At 40.6% G+C, this 19940-nt stretch overlaps 1 protein-coding gene across 1 annotated transcript in view; it reads right to left on the reverse strand.

Annotated features, from left to right (window-relative positions):
• Nucleotides 1–19940, reverse strand: part of LOC133497966 (CUB and sushi domain-containing protein 1-like) — a 521981-nt gene that overhangs the window by 328491 nt on the left and 173550 nt on the right. The window contains exon 3 of the mRNA XM_061814268.1: nt 19106–19322. Coding sequence (XP_061670252.1) covers nt 19106–19322 — 217 coding nt within the window. The remainder of the gene's footprint in view (nt 1–19105; nt 19323–19940) is intronic.

Raw genomic sequence — 19940 nt, forward strand, 5'->3', positions numbered from 1 at the left:
AAGATAGTGAAAAACAACTTATATGCGAAAAACAAGAGAGTGTATGCATGCGAACACGATAGTGAAACGGTCAAGACGTCTTGACCAGAAAAACAAGTGAGTGAAAAACAGGTGAGTGAAAAACAACTTATATAACCATTGTTGCACAATACATTCGGGTATTCGACGGTTATGGGAAGCATCACTAATTAACACTCCTTTCAACATATGTTTATCAATTTTGCATAATAAACCCAAATGTAGCTTAGCTTAGCTAGCTTGGTTTCCATTTCAAAATATCACTGCTGCCTTCTCCTGTGGCAGCAGGCCCATTAATTACTCTGTGAACGTCATCTTCATCCTAGACTTTGTACCGTCTTTGCCAAGAAAGTACAGATACTACCAAAAATGGACTTGACTTGGTAGTGTGAACAACACTATATTCGTGTTTATATTCATTTTTATTGACTGTAGATGAGACTTTTGATGTTTAAACTCACAGCAAAGAGACATTGTGTTTAAGAAAGATGATTGTACATAAGTCCAAATGTGTTTTACGATCATCTAGTCTCGTCTGTCGTCGATGACGGACATCATGACTCCGATCTCTACCGGTTAGCATCCAAAATAAATTGCCTTTTTGTATCATTTTATTCCATTTAAAACCAAACACAAGCCCCAAACCTGACATGACACGTAATTGAATGCAATGTTGAATCATAATAATATCGGCCTCAGATGGACCGGACAATAATATGAAGAGAAAATAATTGAGTCAACTTTTTTTTTTTTTTCCAAGGCATGAAAACACATATCTTTAAATGATTCCATTAGCATTTGACATGTTTCTCTTTGTAAAATTCATTCTTTTTCCATCCTTGCATTGCATTTTATCTTCGCTCCATCAGCCATTTTTCAATCTCTCTCTCTCTCATCCATAGCGGACCATGTGATCGATCTCTCTCTCTGTCTCTCTCTTCCTTTTTCTTTATTCCCTACAGTGTTTTCCTTGAGCTTTGAGTCTGCTCTTTCCTGATGTCTTGCCCATTTTTTAGACTCCATGTCCCAGTGTCTCCTTCATAACTTTAGGTCTAAAAGGGTCATAAAGGTGAGTCGGATATCATTGCCATGGTAACTCGGGCTGCGGGCCCAATATCCTCCATAGCAGGTAAAGATGCGCACTGTATACTGTGTCATCTCTCCCAATCTCCCTTCATTAAACAAACATAACTTTGTCTTCTTGCCGTCTCACACCAAGCCTGCAGTCATTCCCTGTTCTTGTGACATTGCAATAAAATATTTGACACTTCAGCAAACACATTCAATTGCTGTACAAGGGAATATTCTTATTTATGTTTTTAGAATGGATCAAATCAAGGTTTTAAAAACATTTTCACGTGATCTTTTCACAAATATGTAGCACGGTGGTGAAATTAGCGTTGGCCTTATCGTTCTGAAGCCCCGGGTTCAATTCCCAGCTCAGCCTGTGTGAAGTGTGCATGTTCTTCACGTGGGTTTTCTCCGGGCCCTCCGGTTTCCACCTACATCCCAAAGACATGCAACATTAATTGCACACTCTAAATTGCCCCTTGGTGTGATTGTGAGTGTGGCTGTTTGTCTCTATGTGCCCTGCGATTGGCTGCCAACCAGTTCAGGGTATACCCTGCCTTCTGCCCCTTGACAGCTGGGTTAAGCTCCAGCACACACCGCGACACTCGTGAGGATAAGCGGCTAAGAAAATCAATGGATAGATAGATAGATAGATAGATAGATAGATAGATAGATAGATAGATAGATAGATAGATAGATAGATAGATAGATAGATAGATAGATAGATAGATAGATAGATAGATAGATAGATAGATAGATAGATAGATAGATAGATAGATAGATAGATAGATAGATAGATAGATAGATAGATAGAGTTGGCAAAGACTGAAACGCTTGTCTGACAGCCACAATTGGCCTAACATACCCAGACGCACAGAGTGGAAAAAAACATGTTCTTCGGAACATGGTCTGAGTCTCCAGTGTCAGCTCCAATCCAATGATTGCACATAAGAATCTGATATATTGCCCTGTGGACTCGTACTAGTTTCCTCGGATGTGATATGTGCACCAGTGGCTCTCCAGTGAAGTGATTGTTTTAACACTAAAGTGGCAGCTCGAAAAGGTCTGACGGTCAAGGCCGGTAGTCCGGCCAGGAGAATGTTCATGATGCCATTACCTCGGCCTGCCAACATCCAATCTCCATTTGCTCTTAACAGTAAATACGTTTACAAGCTCACATCAATCTTTGCTCTGGTTTTCAAGCTAACACAGCCTCAACACTTAACCTACATTATCCTTCAATTTTTATCTTTCCTTTTCTTCTCCACATCAGTAGCCCCATGGAACTCGACTAAAAAGAACTTTTTCCTCATACTAATTTCTGAAGTAGCTTGCAATGTAAGAATTTCGGATCGAATGCAAGATGGTCGTTTTGAAGATACTTCCTGAAATAGTCATTCTAGGTGCGCCTCGTGTGGCGAATCACCCTGACCGTTCCATTGGGTTTGCCATCTGTCAGTCATCTATCATGACTCATTTCTCTTCTACGAGAGGAGAGATTCCCAACAGGGGAAAAAGTGTCACACCGGGCGTGAGCGAGAGAGAGAGCATCAGCCATGCAGCGGGAAAATATCAAATTTCAGAATGATTCAATGTTTTTCCATTAGATGGCAGAAGGTACAATTAACCAGTTTATCCACCTGTTGCAATACATACTACGAGTCATGGCTTCCTCTGAGTACACGAGCTGTGTGTTCAAACTAATTTCACACACGGTAAATTCATTTGTGAATAAATTGAGGTGAGATCAGCATTATTTCCGTGACATTTTTTTGGTTTGGTGGAGTGCAGTGACATTCTTCGCATGTAAAATGGGTGCCTTGGTCCCATAATGGTTGGAAAACGTTTTTGTTTTTTTTTTTTTACATCTGACTTATTACCAGTTCTTTGGGGGCAAGACAATACTATACTCCCACTTCAGGAACAGCAAATTCATTGTAACCTTATGATGTCATTTGGTTACTCCCTTGAAAAGAAAGTTGAAAACTGGGTTTAGTCACTGCTAACATTTTTAAAGAATTTCTATAGAACTATAGAACTTTAGGACCCAAATCCTATAGAATTTCTATAGAAATTCCATTGTTCTGTGGAAATTCTATAGAAAATCACAGCCAAAGTTCTATAGAACAAGTTGTTCTGTGCAAATTCTATAGATTTCTGTAGAATTTCTATCGAACATTTTTAGTAGGGGTTTAAGGAAAATTCCGTTGGCAAGGATATCATACAATCTATATCTGTTGAACAGAATTTAAAAAAATATTACGCCTCTTAAGTTTCCCCGAGCTTTAAAGTATGAAGTGCTCTACGATGTGACAGTGAGGATTGTACTCCACCTAAGCAATTCCAATTGTACTTTTTCCCATTTCTCTGGGCACTTAGCCAGCTGATGAGCACGACAGAGATGTAAAGATCGTGTGTCTCTTTGGGTTTGCTGATGATGGATCGACCATGCACACGTCACCGGTGGAGTAATGAAGAACAGGTCAGCAATTTGTTCAGATCAAATGTGAGTCAGTTTAAGGAAAACACATATAATAACCTCAGAAGAGCAACCTCAACACCTACTCGCACACAAGTCAACCACAGAATAGAATGTTCCAATTTTCCACAATACAAGCAGCCTACACAGCCAAATGTGACATTTCAATACACCCACCATACCGTAATCCAGTTCCCTAACATTCTTAAATTTGCATATCAAACCACCCTTTTTTCTGTGTAGGAATGGGAAAAAAAAAAGGAAATATTCAGAGTTTGTTGGCGAACATGCTTGTGAGTTTGCACACTTTTGGGTGGGCTGTTGAGTCAGTTCTACACAGCGGTCATGGAATCAGTACTGTGCATCTCCATCATAGTCTGGTTTGGTGCTGGTACTAAAAAGGACAAACTCCAGCTCCAACAGTCAATCAAAACTGTGCGAAAATTTGTCAGTACCCCACTACCCAGCCTCGAGGACTCTCAAGCTGCCAGAACTAAGACAAGAGCATCCAAAATCCTCTTGAACCCTCCACACCCTGGTCGCCGGCTCTTCCAGCTCCTTCCCACGGGTAGGCTCTACTGAACAATGCAAACTAAAACTAGTAGACATTCCAACAGCTTCTTCCCTCTTGCAATCAGTTACTTAAACAGCTAATTTATGATCCTACTTTTAATATTATTTTAGTTATACATCCATCCATTTTTTTTAGCCACTTGTCCTCACAAGGGTGGCGGGGAGTGCTGGAGCCTATCCCAGCTGTCAACGGGCAGGAGGCTGGGGACACCCTGAACTGGTTGCCAGGCAATCGCAGGGAACATGGAGACAAACAGACGCACTCACAGTCACACCTAGGGGCAATTTAGAGTGTCCAATTAATGTTCCAGAGTCCCTGGAGAAAACCCACGCAGGCACGGGGAGAACATGCCAACTCCACACAGGTGGGTTGGAGATCAAACCCAGGACCTCAGAACAGTGAGGTCAACGTTTTCTAGCTGATCTACTGTGCCGTCCCAGCTCTAACTAATAAAGACAAATTCCTTGTGTTTCTGACATACTTGTCAAAATAAATATTCTGATTCTGAATTGGATGGTGCAAAAATACTGTCTAAAACCCTGCACATATCTTTATGGCTTCCTTGACATGCCATTATTGAAAATAGTTTAAACACTTCCCGTCTGTAATCTCAAAGAAACTCTCTGCTGCACAATTGCAAATATTTTGAATTAATAAAATTGCTTCAGGAGGTTGGAATGTAAATGTAATAGTGATTAAAAACTCGCCTTCAAAAAAATAATTTGACTAAAAAGATCCAAAGTAATTTTGAGATCCACTCTGCTCAAACGAACTTTCTTACACGGAATATGTGAGATATTTTGGATTACCATTTCTCCGAGTGGAAGCTTCTGAGTGGAAATTATGGAAAAATGTTATTTCCTGCTATATGGCTCTCATAGAGTGGAAGAGGAGAAAAAAGCATCGACTGGTTTCTGCCGGTGAGATGAAAATGTTTCCTCTTCCTGATTCAATGTATCTCCAGCAAAAAAAAAAAGAGGATTTTTTTGGGGGTGAGCATTTCAAAACTTTTTTTCCCCCACCTCGATGGGTCTGAAACAAGCAAACATCTATCTATCTGGATTTTCAGGGTGTGTTCGTTTCATATTCACACAGTGCACACACCCAAAGGGAGGGGGGGGGACGGGATAAATCCCAGCTCAGATGTTCTAAAAATGACAAGCAGCCATTCAGTCAGCCTGTTAGTCAGCCAGTCAGGCAGTGTGGAAAAGTGCGCCAGGGGCGTGGTGTCTAAATGCCTGTGCACATTACATCTCGTGATGTATAGGGTTTTGAAATGCAAAGTAGAAATCAATTGCTATGCCCAACGGATTGAATTAAATAAGAGGGTTGAATTCAGGTTGTACAATCAATGTGACTGAGCCTTTGCAAACTCCTCCCCTGTCACAGTTAAATTAAAAAAAAACCTGCATAATGTCATCACTGATTTGTCTACGGGTGAGAATGATGTTCTGGATATCTGGAGTGTGTGATGTCAGAAAGTCAACTTGATCCACCATTAAAAGATTCACTAATTGACGTTATGCTTTTTCCATTTTGTTTGCTTTTCTCTCGTCCTTTGTTTTTTGTTGCTTTGTTGGTTGACTGACCAAGTCAGCGGACTTACATTGAAAACAGTGTGTTGCCTAATTACTTAGACTTACGTGGCCTTAGTAGGGGGCATTAGGAGTTTCATTGTCATGGCAACAGTTGTTGGATAATGTGAGCAGAAGTCTTGGTTACGTTGAGCAGTGATGACTATTACTGATTTTATTAGGGTAAATTTCGGATTTCCAGTTTTTCCTGTTCCCGTTAGATTATCTGCTGTTGTCCACAAGCTTTTTGATTCTGATCTTCCGTGGCTGGTGTCGATTGCTGTTCTTTTTTTTTTAACAGACAAATATAAGACTGGCTTACTTATGTCAATGAGAACTGGTAATAATAATGCATCCTGTACATTTACTAACATTTTAATCATGCCGACAGTTTTAACTCTGGGTTGAAATATACCAAAGCGTCGTTGATCTCATGGAGAAATCGTTTAGTTCAGGTTAGGCTGACCAGCGATAAGAAAGACTCTCGTAGGGTTAGGGTTAGGCAGTCATATTTGAAAAATGTACAGGTTTGGTCAGTCATGCCCGCAGATATAAAGTTACGGGTGTGGTCCACCAGTCATGCCCGGAGATATACAGTTGCGGGTGTGCGTTCTGTTTGTAATTATGAGTGTACCCCTTTAAGAGCAGAGGGGGGTGGTATCAGGTGAACTCGGAGGCTGAGCAGCAGCTCGTTCTGTGTTAAAAGAAAAATTCAGGCTGTGGTTCACTTAGAGGGCTCAGCTTAGAGGGAACATTGCTCAAGACTATACAAAATAAGCGACATCTTTCAATATCTATGTATTTCTACTTCTAACAAATTTTACGCGCATGATTTTTTGTGCTCGACTGTGGAGATTTGCGAGTGCGATAGCACACAAATGACTGCAACTATATGCAAAATCTGGTTTGTATGATAAATAAATGTAAATGTGGGCTTAGCAATGTTATTTTACTTGTTACACAATGTTTATTTACAACTTGAGCTTCTTGAGGCAATCCTTTGGAGCTGTGGGAGGTAACCATGTCGCGCCTCGAGACCCAATGTCGAATACGTCAAAGGATTTGACACAATGTAAGACACCTAAATGAGGAAATCAGATGATTGGAGGAGGTAAAACTAAAGAGTGACTTGATCTAATTACATTTTGGCAAAGTAATTGGCTGTCAAGTTGGCACATTTACAGATATTTAGTTTGCTTATGTCGTGTGAATGGAAGAACAAACTTATGAGATCCAAATAAGGATTCTATACATCAGCAAGACAACCTTGAGACAACTTGAGAAAATTGCAGCGGGAACACATTTTCACTAAATTATGTGTCAAATGGTGTCTCTGGTGCCTTTTACCTCAAGTAACTTTTACTTGATCTCTGCTCAGTGCTGTCTCTCCGCATTAACAGGTGTTTAGTGCAGCAGGAGCCCCGCTGACCTAAATATTCACATTCGTCCTCCAGTGGGCTGAATCACATCCAAGCCAGCCCCCGGTGACCCTCTCTGTCACATTCACTCATTATAACGCCACACTTTTTAGGTGTTAGAGGGACTACCTGGAAAATTAGCAAGCAGGAATGTTACGCGATGCATCTTCACTCTTAGAAGTCACACGCTAGCAACTGACGTGAGCACCCAGAGACAATTGCTGATTGATCAGATTTTTCACAACGGTTAACTGAAAGGTGAAATGAGCCGAGTTAGTTTGGCAGTGGATGAAACATACTCATTAGTGATAATTATACTTGCTACGGATAACTTGGAGGCATGACATATCACACCTAGAGTTTGCAAGCTTGATCTTTCAAAGATAGAATCTAAAAACTAAACTTAAAAACAAAAGTCAAAGGTAATGGCTGACCATTGTGATCAATAGAATTTGCTCTGTTCATGAAACAATCTGACTGTAACCAATCTTGATAAATATTTTGTATACATAAATGGGAGGCGGCACGATGGATCAGCTGGTAAAGCGTGGTCCTCACACTTCTGAGGACCCGGGTTCGACCCTGGCCCCCGCCTGTGTGGAGTTTGCATGTTCTCCCCGTGCCTGTGTGGGTTATCTCCAGGCACTCCGGTTTCCTCCCACATCCCAAAAACATCCAACATTAATTGGACACTCTAAATTGCCCCTAGGTGTGATTCTGAGTGCGACTGTTTGTCTCTATGTGCCCTGCGATTGGCTGGCAACCAACTCCAGCACTCCCCACGGCCCTCGTGAGGATAAGCGGCAAATAAAATGGATGGATAATGGGGACCCTTTTTTTCCTAAAAATGAATCAACATTTTAAGAAACATCTTCATGTGGTGAGAGTTATATCTAAACATAAATTTTCATGTAAAAATGTATCATGACATAACTAGAAATAACCCATATATACTGACAAAAAAGACTTCAGTGAGTCTTCAGGGCCTCCAAGCGTTGCGCCATTGCTGTCTCGTGTCATCGGGCTACTGAGTTTCTGGAAGTCAGGTTAGATCAATTTACCAGCAAATGATGCTGATACATATTGATTTTAGCCTCCTTGCTAGTGTCTTCCCATTTCTAGAGATGTACAATACGATGAATGTCTTCGCACATTGATTTCAGCTTTATCCACGGCTTCCCAACACTGTAAAAGACATATTTGCCGTTGACTCTATGGTACATGGCATTTACCCACCTGAAGAGATTTACTAGCGACTGATGTGAATGGACATTGATTTTAGCCTCCTTGCTAGCCCTCATCCAACACACGTATACACACCACACACACAAGCCAGCACCCACACAATGGCAAATTGAAAAAGCTTTTAGCTTTGGCTTTTTTTTCCAGGATTTTAAATTGAGGGTTAAGAATTGGAAGCATATGTTAATGTATGCTCAGCAGACTAAGTCATAGAAATATATATTTCCATCAATTTCCCATCTATCAGAATTCATGCATACTTTTGCGGATTGCGTTCAATTCTTAACATAATGTGGAAACTGAACTCCACTTTGTGATGAGCCGGTGACAAGTCGAAGCAGCTTAGAGAATTATCAAGAACACAATGCGACACAGGCAGACGGACGGAACTACCAACCGCAGAGGGACTTAGTTCAACTAGCTTTAGCATCCTCCTTGTGTGTTTGTGTGCGTGTGTTGAAGTCTTTCACTGGGCCCGGGTCTCTTTGTCGGCATGTTTCTGTCTCTCAACTCCTCACCTCAATGCCTTCACCCCCCGACTATTTTACCTTCTTCCCTCCCAGCACTCTGTTCACGTCCCTCCTTGCTTCCCTTGCGGTACTGTTGGATTAGTTCCATTCCCTGGTTATCTAGTGTTGGCCTATTTTTCACAGGAAAGCGTTCGTTTTACACTGATTTCACAGGAAAGAAGAGACGGGGGTCGCGAAAGTTTGACTATGCTTGTTCTGAAGTTGTTGACACGAAGCATCTCTGACACGTTAATCTGGGATCGTAATCGGACATGCAGAAAGACGGACAAGCAATTTTCTCTCTCACACACATACACACACTATATACTGTACAGTCATTGCTAAAAGCATCGGCAACCATTACTTTATTTTACTATGCTGTCCTTCCCAAACGAGGGCAAATACAGGTTACACAACAGGCAGGAAGTACTGCATGGTTTCAAATGTCAGTCATTGTGAGGCTCTGGGTGAATAACCTGCGTCACTGTGTTTATTAAATACTCTCTCTGAAGTGTCTCTGTTATGTGGACACACATTGATACAACATCAAGCCAGATGCTGACGTAGTGGACGAGCCTGTCAGTGGTCTGCAATATCCGGACCGAGTGTGACACCAGTATCTTATATGAGGGTACTTTCACGAATAGGCTGTAGAACAAGGATCAGCAACCTTTTTGAGGCTGAGGGCTACTTCGTGAGCACCGATCGTACGAAGGTCTACGTGACCTGTTTGCGGCAAATTTCAGACTCAGTTCATTACACGTACATAAAATATTTTTGTTTTAATTTATTGTAGTAAATGACATTACAAATATTTTAAAATTTTAATTCACGTAAGCAAGTCGGATTCAGAATTTAAAGCACAAACAATAGTAACAATTTGTGGTCTATGGTATTTTTAGAACATACCTCGCGGGCACCTTATACGGTCCTCTCGGGTAACCATTCGCCCGCGGGCACCGCGTTGGTGACCCGTGCTGTAGAACCTTCTAAAGAGCTTGGATTAAATATAGCATTACTTATGATAATAATGGTTGCTCTACATAATTATCTGTGTCATCAAACGAGGAGCTTAATTGCACATGGATACATGCGCACATATACAGTACTATACAATGATGGCAATATATATATTCCTTTTAAAGTATTTTGAAGCAGTGAACACCTCAGAACGAAAAATTAAAAAAATAGTGTTGATACTATCATTTATGTTAGCAATCTGTTTGGTTAAATGGATCCATACATGTAATATACTGCATATATTTAGGTATTAACTACATAGCTTGTAAAAAAAAAAAAAAAAAAAAAAAAGTAGGTCCTTTTCATTGTCACAGTATCTTCCATTTCCAGTCTTATTTTGTGTTTAATAATGCTTTATAATTACTTGTCCCCGTTGGAGGTGGCAGCGCAAGAAGAAAAAAAAGTCCTAATTGTATCAATTATGGGGTGTTCAATTTTGGAGGTCGTGTTCTACCTTGGCTTTTTCCTTCCAACCTAACATAAAATATACCATTGTCATTACCTCAAGTACCGTGACAGATGTTATTTAAGTTTTCTAATTTTCACTGATTAGTTTTTACAGTCAGTCACAAGTCATTGACGGTCACAACCCAATTGTTCCGGTTTGGAAATATTTGCTTGTACTAAATATTGTAGTAAATAATGGTCAATATGCATGAGGAGAGTTAAAAAAAAAAAGAGAAATAAATATACTGTTCCTGAAAAAGAAAGGAAACCCCATGGTTGTGCTAGTGTTCCTCCTTTAGTTAATACTCCCCCACAGCTCACAGCAGTGAGCATTCAGCATTCCAGTGTATTGTACACAACTGAACAGTACCTTTAGAATCTGTTAGCATCGGCATTACCGCCAACATACAGTAACTGGAGTGTGTCCAGACAATATTGCATATCACAAAAGTAGGTGATCTGACACTATTCCTGTATGTAGTACAACGTAGTGTAGCAGTATAACATGACTATCAAGCACACCGCAAGCAAATCAAATCAATATCAATATCCCCTAACCCTTTCCAAACGCAGCTAATATATGCATTCTTCAGCAATAAACTACATTTTCAAAGGAACTGGGAAAAAAAAAAAAAAAATCTGAGTCCCCACTTAAAGTTGCCGTTTCAATAATTCACAGCGGGTAAGTATGAGAAACGGTGGCAGTAAAAAGTGTCTACGGTCAGCTGGATTTCGCTCAACTGCATTTGGTTTCGGCGGCGACAAGCTGCAGAGTGGCAATTGAAAAGCAACTTGTTAAACATCTTCGTCAGCATATTATAAAATGTTTCTGCCCATCCACATACGGCATGCTTCAATATATCAAAGTTTCACTTCAACTCCTCATTTGTCAATACTGAACAGACCTAAAAAAAAAAAAACAAAAAACAATAATAATAATAATAAGTTTTGCAGGAATGTGGAATGCTGGGATACTGGCAGTTATTTCGGAACTTCAGTAAGATGAGGGCATGTATTGTCTACTGGAGTGAAGAGGCTTTTCTGTTTCAAAAACAAATATGAAATAAAGATGCGTGCATGTGTGTGTCATCATTCATCAGCCTGAGTGGGATGGAGGAGATTTACTGCTGCTGATGCACAGCTGGGGCCGCTGAGGAGAGGCCTCAGATGTCAGTTCAGCCCATCTTTCCTACAAGATTGCAGAATTTCCCCACGTCAGGTCTGAGGGGCAGTTGCATGGATGTCTGGAAGCAAAAGATATAGCCCGGGCTCCTCTGCGGGAAAAATAAGAGAAGGCATTCCACTTTCTATTGCTTTGGCCACGTGAGAGCAAGTGATGGGCTCACGCCAGTGGTGACAGAATGCGGGTTTTAGGTCACACAACAGACCACCACTGATTCCGCACAGACACGTCAACCCATAAAAGGGGAGTGTCGAGAGAAAGCAAAACCTCAATAATCAGAGATCTTAATTGCTAAGATTGGGGAAGTTTCATTTAGATCAGTCTCGATATTAATCTAATAAGTACAATTTATACCGTATTCTAAAGCAGTGATTCACAATTAGTGGGCCAGTACCCAAAAGTGTGCTGCAGAGCCATTTTGGGTTGCTCACTGACAGTCTATCAAAAAAGTTGTATCCATCCATCAATCCATTTTCTTTGCCACTCATCCTCACAAGGGTCACGGGGAGTGCTGGAGCCCAGACAGAAAATAGTAAGAAGGTGACTAGAAATGTTACTTCCTTGCGCTCCAGCAACTAGTTTACCCTGTGAACAAATACAGTGCTGGTGGATTTGATGGCTAGCAAAACGCTTTTGACAGTAGGCAACTGCAAACTTGAATGCAATGTTGGCGTGAGTAATCGTGGCTTGTGTCACTAGAATATTGATCGTCAGTGGAGGGCGTCACCCTGGGGCTCGCATGGGTTTATGTAGAAAATGTCGAAATTCCCACATAAACTTCAGCAGCTGCAGGCAGCACCCTCATAGCCAGCCCTAGAATTACCTCATGGGTAGAAACCGTAAATCCTTCAATGCATAAACAAACCCCTCCAACTATAAATTAAATCCTGATAAGCATCTGGGGGATGACATGAATGGCTGCTGACACCCGGCTGGACGTGGAAAGCGCTTCGTAAACTGGGCAGTCTCCATTACACACTACAGAGAATGAGTGAAGTCTGTCCTCAGCATCATCAAGCCAGTTTCAACACATTCGAAGAGAGCAGCTAATCTGAATGAGGCTGACAGCTCACAATTCCCATCTAGGTCACTTGATCGAAAAGACATTTGGAGGCGATTCTATGCAAAAGAGAAGTCCCGGGGTTCGAGAAACCGCCAATAAACAACTCGCCCTGCTGGTGTTTGCAAGAGTTGCGGGGACACTCCTGGTGGATGGCGAGTGACTGCAATAATGTGGGTGTCAAAATAAAACCTCCAGGGCTCATTAACACCAGTCACTCAGCCAGCGAGGTCGTAAAAGGTTGCAGCTGCTACCCTGGAAGATGTCTTCACTGCCATGGGCATCCAGACATGCTCTATATTTTTTTACACAAACTGTTTTTTTTTTTTTTTAAATAATCTGTAAGAGTAATTAATGAAGTAGTGGAACACATGCTGGATTTTGGTGCAGGCAGCGTGGTTTTAGTTGTCAGTCAGTGATGGTGTCGATATGTGCCCTATGACTGACTGGCGACCAGTTCAGGGCGGAATACGCCTTTTGAAGTTGGTTGGGATAGTTTCCTGCACTCCTGCGACCCTTATCAGGATAAGCGGGTTGGATGATGGACGAATAATTGACAGATGGAATAACACTATACCTGTATGTACGTGCTGGTACAGAAAGTGAGTGAACTTGTGCAGGGACTACAATTTTTATATGTATTAAACATTATAGTGTTTCCACACCTATTCACGATTTTCTACTCGGTAATTAACCTCTTCATCAATTTGGGGGGAACCTTTCTTGGATTATTTTCTGAAAAACTCACCTACTTGCTGATGTACATATTCGGGACAGTGGCACTGAAAAAACAACAGGAAGTAGAGATGGAGGTGGTGGAAATAAAGATGTTCAGGTTCTCTCTTGGAGTCACCAAGGTGGAAAGGATTAGAAATGAGTTTGTCAAAGGGACTGCTAAGGTTAGTGTTTTAGAGACTAAGATGGTTTGTCCATGTCCAAGGGAGAAAGATTGAGTACAATGCTCGTGCACGTGACGTCACCGTTTTTACGGTGCCATATCGCCGCTCAAACAGAGCTGCTCAACGTTGTGGGAGACATTGAACCGGAGCAGAATATTCACAATGCCCGAGACCTGTTGTGCTGTTGGTTGTCACAATAGACGAGACAGATGTTCATAGAGATCCTTCCATACAATACCGGCTGAAAAGACCAGAAAAGATGAATGGATTTTGGCAATTAAATGTGATGGATGGTGCCCAATTAAATACACACAACTGCGTAGCAATCACTTCACTTCAGGTAGGAATTATTCTTCTCAATCTCAAATTCCCAAGAAGTATTTATAATTGACTCATTTGAATAAATAAATAAACCGTCTGTCGCAGAGAGGTTTCCGGAGGTTAATGTGTGGGCGCAATACGCTTCTGTGTACGGAGGAGATGACTCATTTACCTAAATTTGTTTCCCCAATCATAGTTAATGAATGATAATTTGTGCTAAACCCGGAATCATTTATTTAAATCTTGGTATTAGCATTGAAAAAATCTGAGTGGGACCATCGCTATGTGGTATTTATTCCTGATTGAGAACAGATCCAGCAACAATGTATTTGTATGTGTCCAGACTTTTATACGCTTTCTAACATTTCTGTGTAAATCTCGACGACTTACTCACCAGATAGATGTGTATATCCAGTTGTCCAAGATAAGGGGAAGCGAATAAACAGTCCGATTTCTTATCGGCAAAAACATCAACATCGCCATTAAATATGGATCCTCTGTGCCAAGTATCTCTAATTTTTCCATGTACATTCATTTATTATCACCTTCTAAATGTTTAACGGTATCGGACAAAACTCTGGGCGTCGTGCTATAAGACATTTTCGTTTCGTCACAGCGAAATTAACTTTCAACAATGCTTTGTTAGACCGGCAATATGGTGATGTCACGTGATTTTACAACAAGTGCATAACCTCTATATTCATAGATGAAGATGCCAGACAAGAGAGCTAGCGGAAGACCAAAGAGAAGGTTCATAGATGTAGTGAAGGAAGACATGAGGGCAGTTGGTGTTCAAGGGGAAGAATGATGCGCTATGGCAACCCCTAATGTGGCATCACGAAAGGAAAAGAAGAAATGCGGAGTCAGCATCGTTATTAACATTTCCAATAATTAGAGCTATTTTTATAACGATATTTTGGACTTGGAAGTATAAAACAAATCATGATTATTCATTACCATTCAGAACCATATTTGTTGCTTTCAATGGGACGAGAACATAGTGGAGTCCAAGAAAAGAGCATCAACTGCAAGAGATTGGAAAATTGCTCAAGGGGCTAAGCGCCAGTCAGCTGCTGGTGCACTTCACTCTCCTGGTGTCTCGACACAGCAGCACTTCGCTGGAGACTGTTGGCACAGCTGTCAACTCACCTTGTGGAAGGACTTGGACCAATGAATCCCAACACGCTTCACAACAGACACGATTCAACATTTTTGTGACTGTGTTTTGTTTTTTATGTTCTATTACTAGAATTGTGTTTCATACAACAATGACGAAATGTATTTTTATCTGTCGTAATTTCTCATGTATATATTCCTCCTAAAAAAATTCATTAAAAATCCATCCATTCCCTTAACCGCTTATGCTCACTAGTTACCCCAGTTATGCTGGCTCCGATCCAGCTGACTGTGGGCGAAATTGCAGCCAATCGCAGGGCACATATTAACAAAGCATTATTGCTCACATTCACACCTCTGGACAATTTGCAGACATCAATTAATCTACCATGGATGTTTGAGGAATGTGGAGTAGTTGGAGAAAACCCACACAGGCACGGGGAGAACATGCAAACTACACACAAAAAGGCCCATTTGAAACCAGGACCAGAGAACTATGGGGCGGATGTGCTAAATAATTTTACGCATTATACATCGGTAGTCAGGAAAATGAAACGTGGTGTCAGATTGTATAGCGTTATACCTTGTGCTTGGTAAAAAGTGGTACTTTCATTTGAATATGATATGAAATGGCTAAAGTTACACTTGAGACACAATAAGGTAACAATTTTCACTGCTCACCTAGACTCGTGTCGCACTTGTCAGGCATCATTTTGTCTTTTAAGCGGCCAAATTTGCAAATGCTAGCCAAGCGCAGCTGGTCTGCGACATAGCGATTTACTGCTTCACCCCTAAATTGCCATTGCCAGCGAAAGGTCGGTGAAGTTCAAGAGTACTAAAAATTGGCTGGCTCTCAACTGCTCTAGTTGTGGAAGAGCATACCAGTTAGCCGTGCGTCGTAAGCCTTGACCAGTATGTCATAAAAGAGTAATACCAGTGAAACTGCGGAACTGGTGGTTCACCACGAGGGGCGAGGAATGAGGCGGCGGTGCAAAATGACAATTTCATCCATATCAACAATATAATGTCCAATAAGGTGGCTACAACCACCAGGAGTGATTTTGACCGTTTGTCACACTTGTAGGCATTCACTAAACATGCCTTTTGCAACACCGCCGTTAACTCTTGTGCAGTTTGGGATACACCTGTATGCTACATATGCCTGCAACTCTGTAGTGCGTACTATACACAAGTGGAAGGGAAATCCAGCTGTGGGGATGCACAGTATACTGCAGAGCATATTACTGCAGAGCATATTAATCATGTTATTGATGAATTCTGTTATGACAGTTGCAGAGACCAAGAGAAGTGTGTCCTGGGCCCTGTCCTGAGATATATATTACCGCTACATACATGCACAATAATTATTATAATTGATTGTTGTTCAGGCATTTTTTTTCAAACAATACAAGTACAAACAATACAACTACAAACCTAGCAAAAAAAGAAATTAAGAGAGATAATTCCCAATATTTTGTGCACATGGATAGCAGCAAATTGGTGGTGCACATTGTACATTGGTAGAAGGGTTTTCCTGATTTTTTTAGGTCAACTTTAGGGGTGCTCATTATACTTTAGGACACATTACACTAGAGAAATTTTGCTATTTTTCTAGTGTGACTGTATGGATTTCTTTTTTCTTCATAGATGAATAAAGATAACTGTTGTGGTATCTCACAGTGAGGTGTGCATGGTTCATTTTTAACCCAAACGAATGTTTGGAGACATAGATGGAACGTTAATTTGTTTACGTAAAGTCCTTACTTTATTAGGGGGTCTACATAATTATTGCTAGAATATCCTTTTGAGGGAGCGAAGCATGCGTAGTATACGATCATCAACGGCTGAATCATCAGCCGGCTGCATCACTCTGGGTGGAAAAATATGTGTATTTTGATGAAACTCAGTAAAGTCAGCAGTCCTTTTGTCCTCCCGTGGGCAAATCACTAAATAGGTATTCTTCTCACTCAGAGACATAATAAAGCTGCTGGATATAACGTTTTAACCAAAAAAATAACACTGTTATCCAAAACTGCACCACCATGCTCAAACACTACAGCGCGAGCTTTCCCACCTCGTCCCTCCTACACACAAACTCTGTGATGAATAAGCTCCCCACAGCGGGCCAACTCTGCGGACGTTGTTGTAACGACCCCTTCCTCCGCTGCAACAAATCACCAAATACCGATGCTGCCAGTTCAGCTGTGTACAGTATTTTTAACTTGCTCGGCAATCTGGCCTGATCATGTTAATCATGACAACAACATTGGCACATCTTTACGGCTTGTTTATTCTGTATCCAGAAGAAATCAAACTTAACGCGGAAATGTCGTAGAATTATATCTAAAAATCAAAAGCACTTTGTGGGTAGGCTAGGTTGTTAAAAATAAATAGATGAAAATAAATAGCATTTCCACTTTCTTTCAGGGTCTGTAATATTGGTGGACCATCCAGGAGCCCTCTCATTACAATCAATACAAATGCCAAAGTTTAAAGTTATTTACAGTTTTGCTATGTTGTTGTTGTTTTATTGCTCCCCACAAATAGTGGTGCCTTGAAATGTAGGTTCAAATGATCACTATGGTCATAACTCAAAACATTTGTGTCAAATCATTTTCCCCCATTAAAATGAATGAAAATGACAATCTGTTCCAGGCCCCCCCAATTTTATTTTTTTTATAAGGAAAATAGCACTCTATAATGTTGTTATTTATAAAAGTATGTATCCATCCATCCATTTTCTTAGCCGCTTACCCTCACGAGGGTTGCGGGGAGTGCTGGAACCTATCCCAGCTGTCAACGGGCAAGAGGCGGGGAACACCCTGAACCGGTTGCAAGACAATCGCAGGGCACATGGAGACAAACAGTCACGCTCACAATCACACCTAGTGGCAATTTAGAGTCTCCAATTAACGTTGCATGTTTGTGGGACGTGGGAGTATATACATGATATATATTATAAGTCTTCATGACTGTGTGCATGCCTTGGCCACTCAGGAGCAGTATAATCCAAGTACACCTCAGTAAGATGCAGTAATATGAATCGTTTTTTTTCAGAGACGGTAAATAAAATATGCAAGTGAGCATTGTTTCATTGTCTGTCTACATTTCTGTTAAAATAGTTGATTAAGCGACAAGACACAAATGTTATACGTTAGCCTGTCTGTGGCATTTTGCAATGTTTTGTTTTCATTAAGCCGCTTCTACTTAGGCAAAGCTACTTTCAATGCACAAAAATAATAATTGATATTTAGTTTGACAGTAAACCTTTGCTGCGGCTGCCACTAAAAAACTTTAAATCTCTTCATTAAATTGTTCAGCCTCTGACAAACTGCCGCTTATTGTAAAGTGAGTTGAGTTCGCTGCCCTCATACACTTGCATCTCAAAATATTGTTCACAAGTCAAAGCAAAAACAAAAAGAAATCACTCAAACAAGTCAAACTGTGTGTCGTGTCACTTGTATCTTATTGTTAAATCTGCAAATCAATTCTGCCTTCCTGAAAATAATTTTAATTAACATGCCACAGAGAAGTTATTTTTTTTTTGTACTTGTTACCTGAAATAATTAAATATTTTATTCTGTGTTGATTGCTAATTATAGAGTTTATTTTTCATGCCCCTACTACTAAAAAATAAATAAATAATAACTGAATCTTCTGTCAGAGTGACCCATAAGGAGGAGATGAGACTGAATTGAGGAACAAGGATTGGATCACGATTGTATTTGATAATCATTTCTAATGAAATGTTGAAATTCGTATTTTTTTTTTTTTTCATTGACTTCGTACAGCCGGCACGGTGGCTCAGCTGGAAAGCGTTGGCCTCACAGTTCTGAGGATCGGGTTTCAAATCCTGGCCCACCTGTGTGGAGTTTGCATGTTCTCATGAAGATGCATTCATCCGAGACTCTAAATTGCCCCTAGGTGTGATTGTGACTGCTGTCTGGCTCCATGTGCCCTGCGATTGGCTGGCAACCAGTTCAGGGTGTGGTCCGCCTCCTGCCTGATGACAGTTGGCATAGGTTCCGGCACTCCCGTGGCCATAGTGGTGATAAGCGGCTCAAAAAATTGATGTAAGGATGACTCTTTCTATTTCGGAAATATCAGTGTGTGAGGTGAGTATCCACAGAAAAGAATCACAATTCAAAAGAAAAAAAAAAATCAAATTTCTGACCTCATTTTTAAGTTCCCAGGCGAAGGTTGTCCATCGTATACTGACACCATATCAAAGTCTTCTTCTAGTGCGAGCGTGACGAAGGTGAGCTGGATCCTGTTTCGCTCCCCTGTTATTATCAGCCACGTGCAGTTGGCGTAGTTGGGATAGCCGTGGGGGAAGCCAGGAGATTCTATCGTTCCGTTCAGGCCTTGAATTACACCACCGCATGATTCGGCTGGAAGAAAAAACATACAAAACCAAGACGTTTGTTATTTAAGTTTTCAGTCTTCAACTGTTAATTCATTCCTTCTATCGTTCATACAGATATCGTATCGCACTCAAAACTTACCACGCTCATATGACAAATTACCTTTATTCACTGAAAAGAATGTAAATGCCATTATCCATTTCAGCCCTCAAAAAGCTAAGAAATTTTGTGTAAGAAATGTTTTAAATAAAGAAAACAGATCATTGCAATGTTGTCATTTTTAAAAAATAAATAGTCATGACATAACTATGTAAAATGTTCAATGGACATTGAGCTGCTCCTTCTAGTGTACACTTGTACAATAAAAATATGCGGAAAACTACGAAGGAGATGTTCACAATTTCTCAGTAAGCCACAGTAATATTATTTGTTCTTCACATTATCCAGAGGATAAAGAATACATGCTTGTGAATGTGTGTTGCTTCACCATTTGTGTTCAAGTATCTATTCATCTTAGTAACAATGAGCCCATCTATGGAATTTTGCCTTGTTTGTTAGCAGTGACCTAAGGCATCGCTACTGTATGGGGTTGTTTGTAAATACAACACGTGTTCATTAATTTTATCATTATGATTAGTTTGAACA

Source organism: Syngnathoides biaculeatus, chromosome 3 (assembly GCF_019802595.1).
Source record: "Syngnathoides biaculeatus isolate LvHL_M chromosome 3, ASM1980259v1, whole genome shotgun sequence".
NCBI lineage: Eukaryota > Metazoa > Chordata > Actinopteri > Syngnathiformes > Syngnathidae > Syngnathoides > Syngnathoides biaculeatus.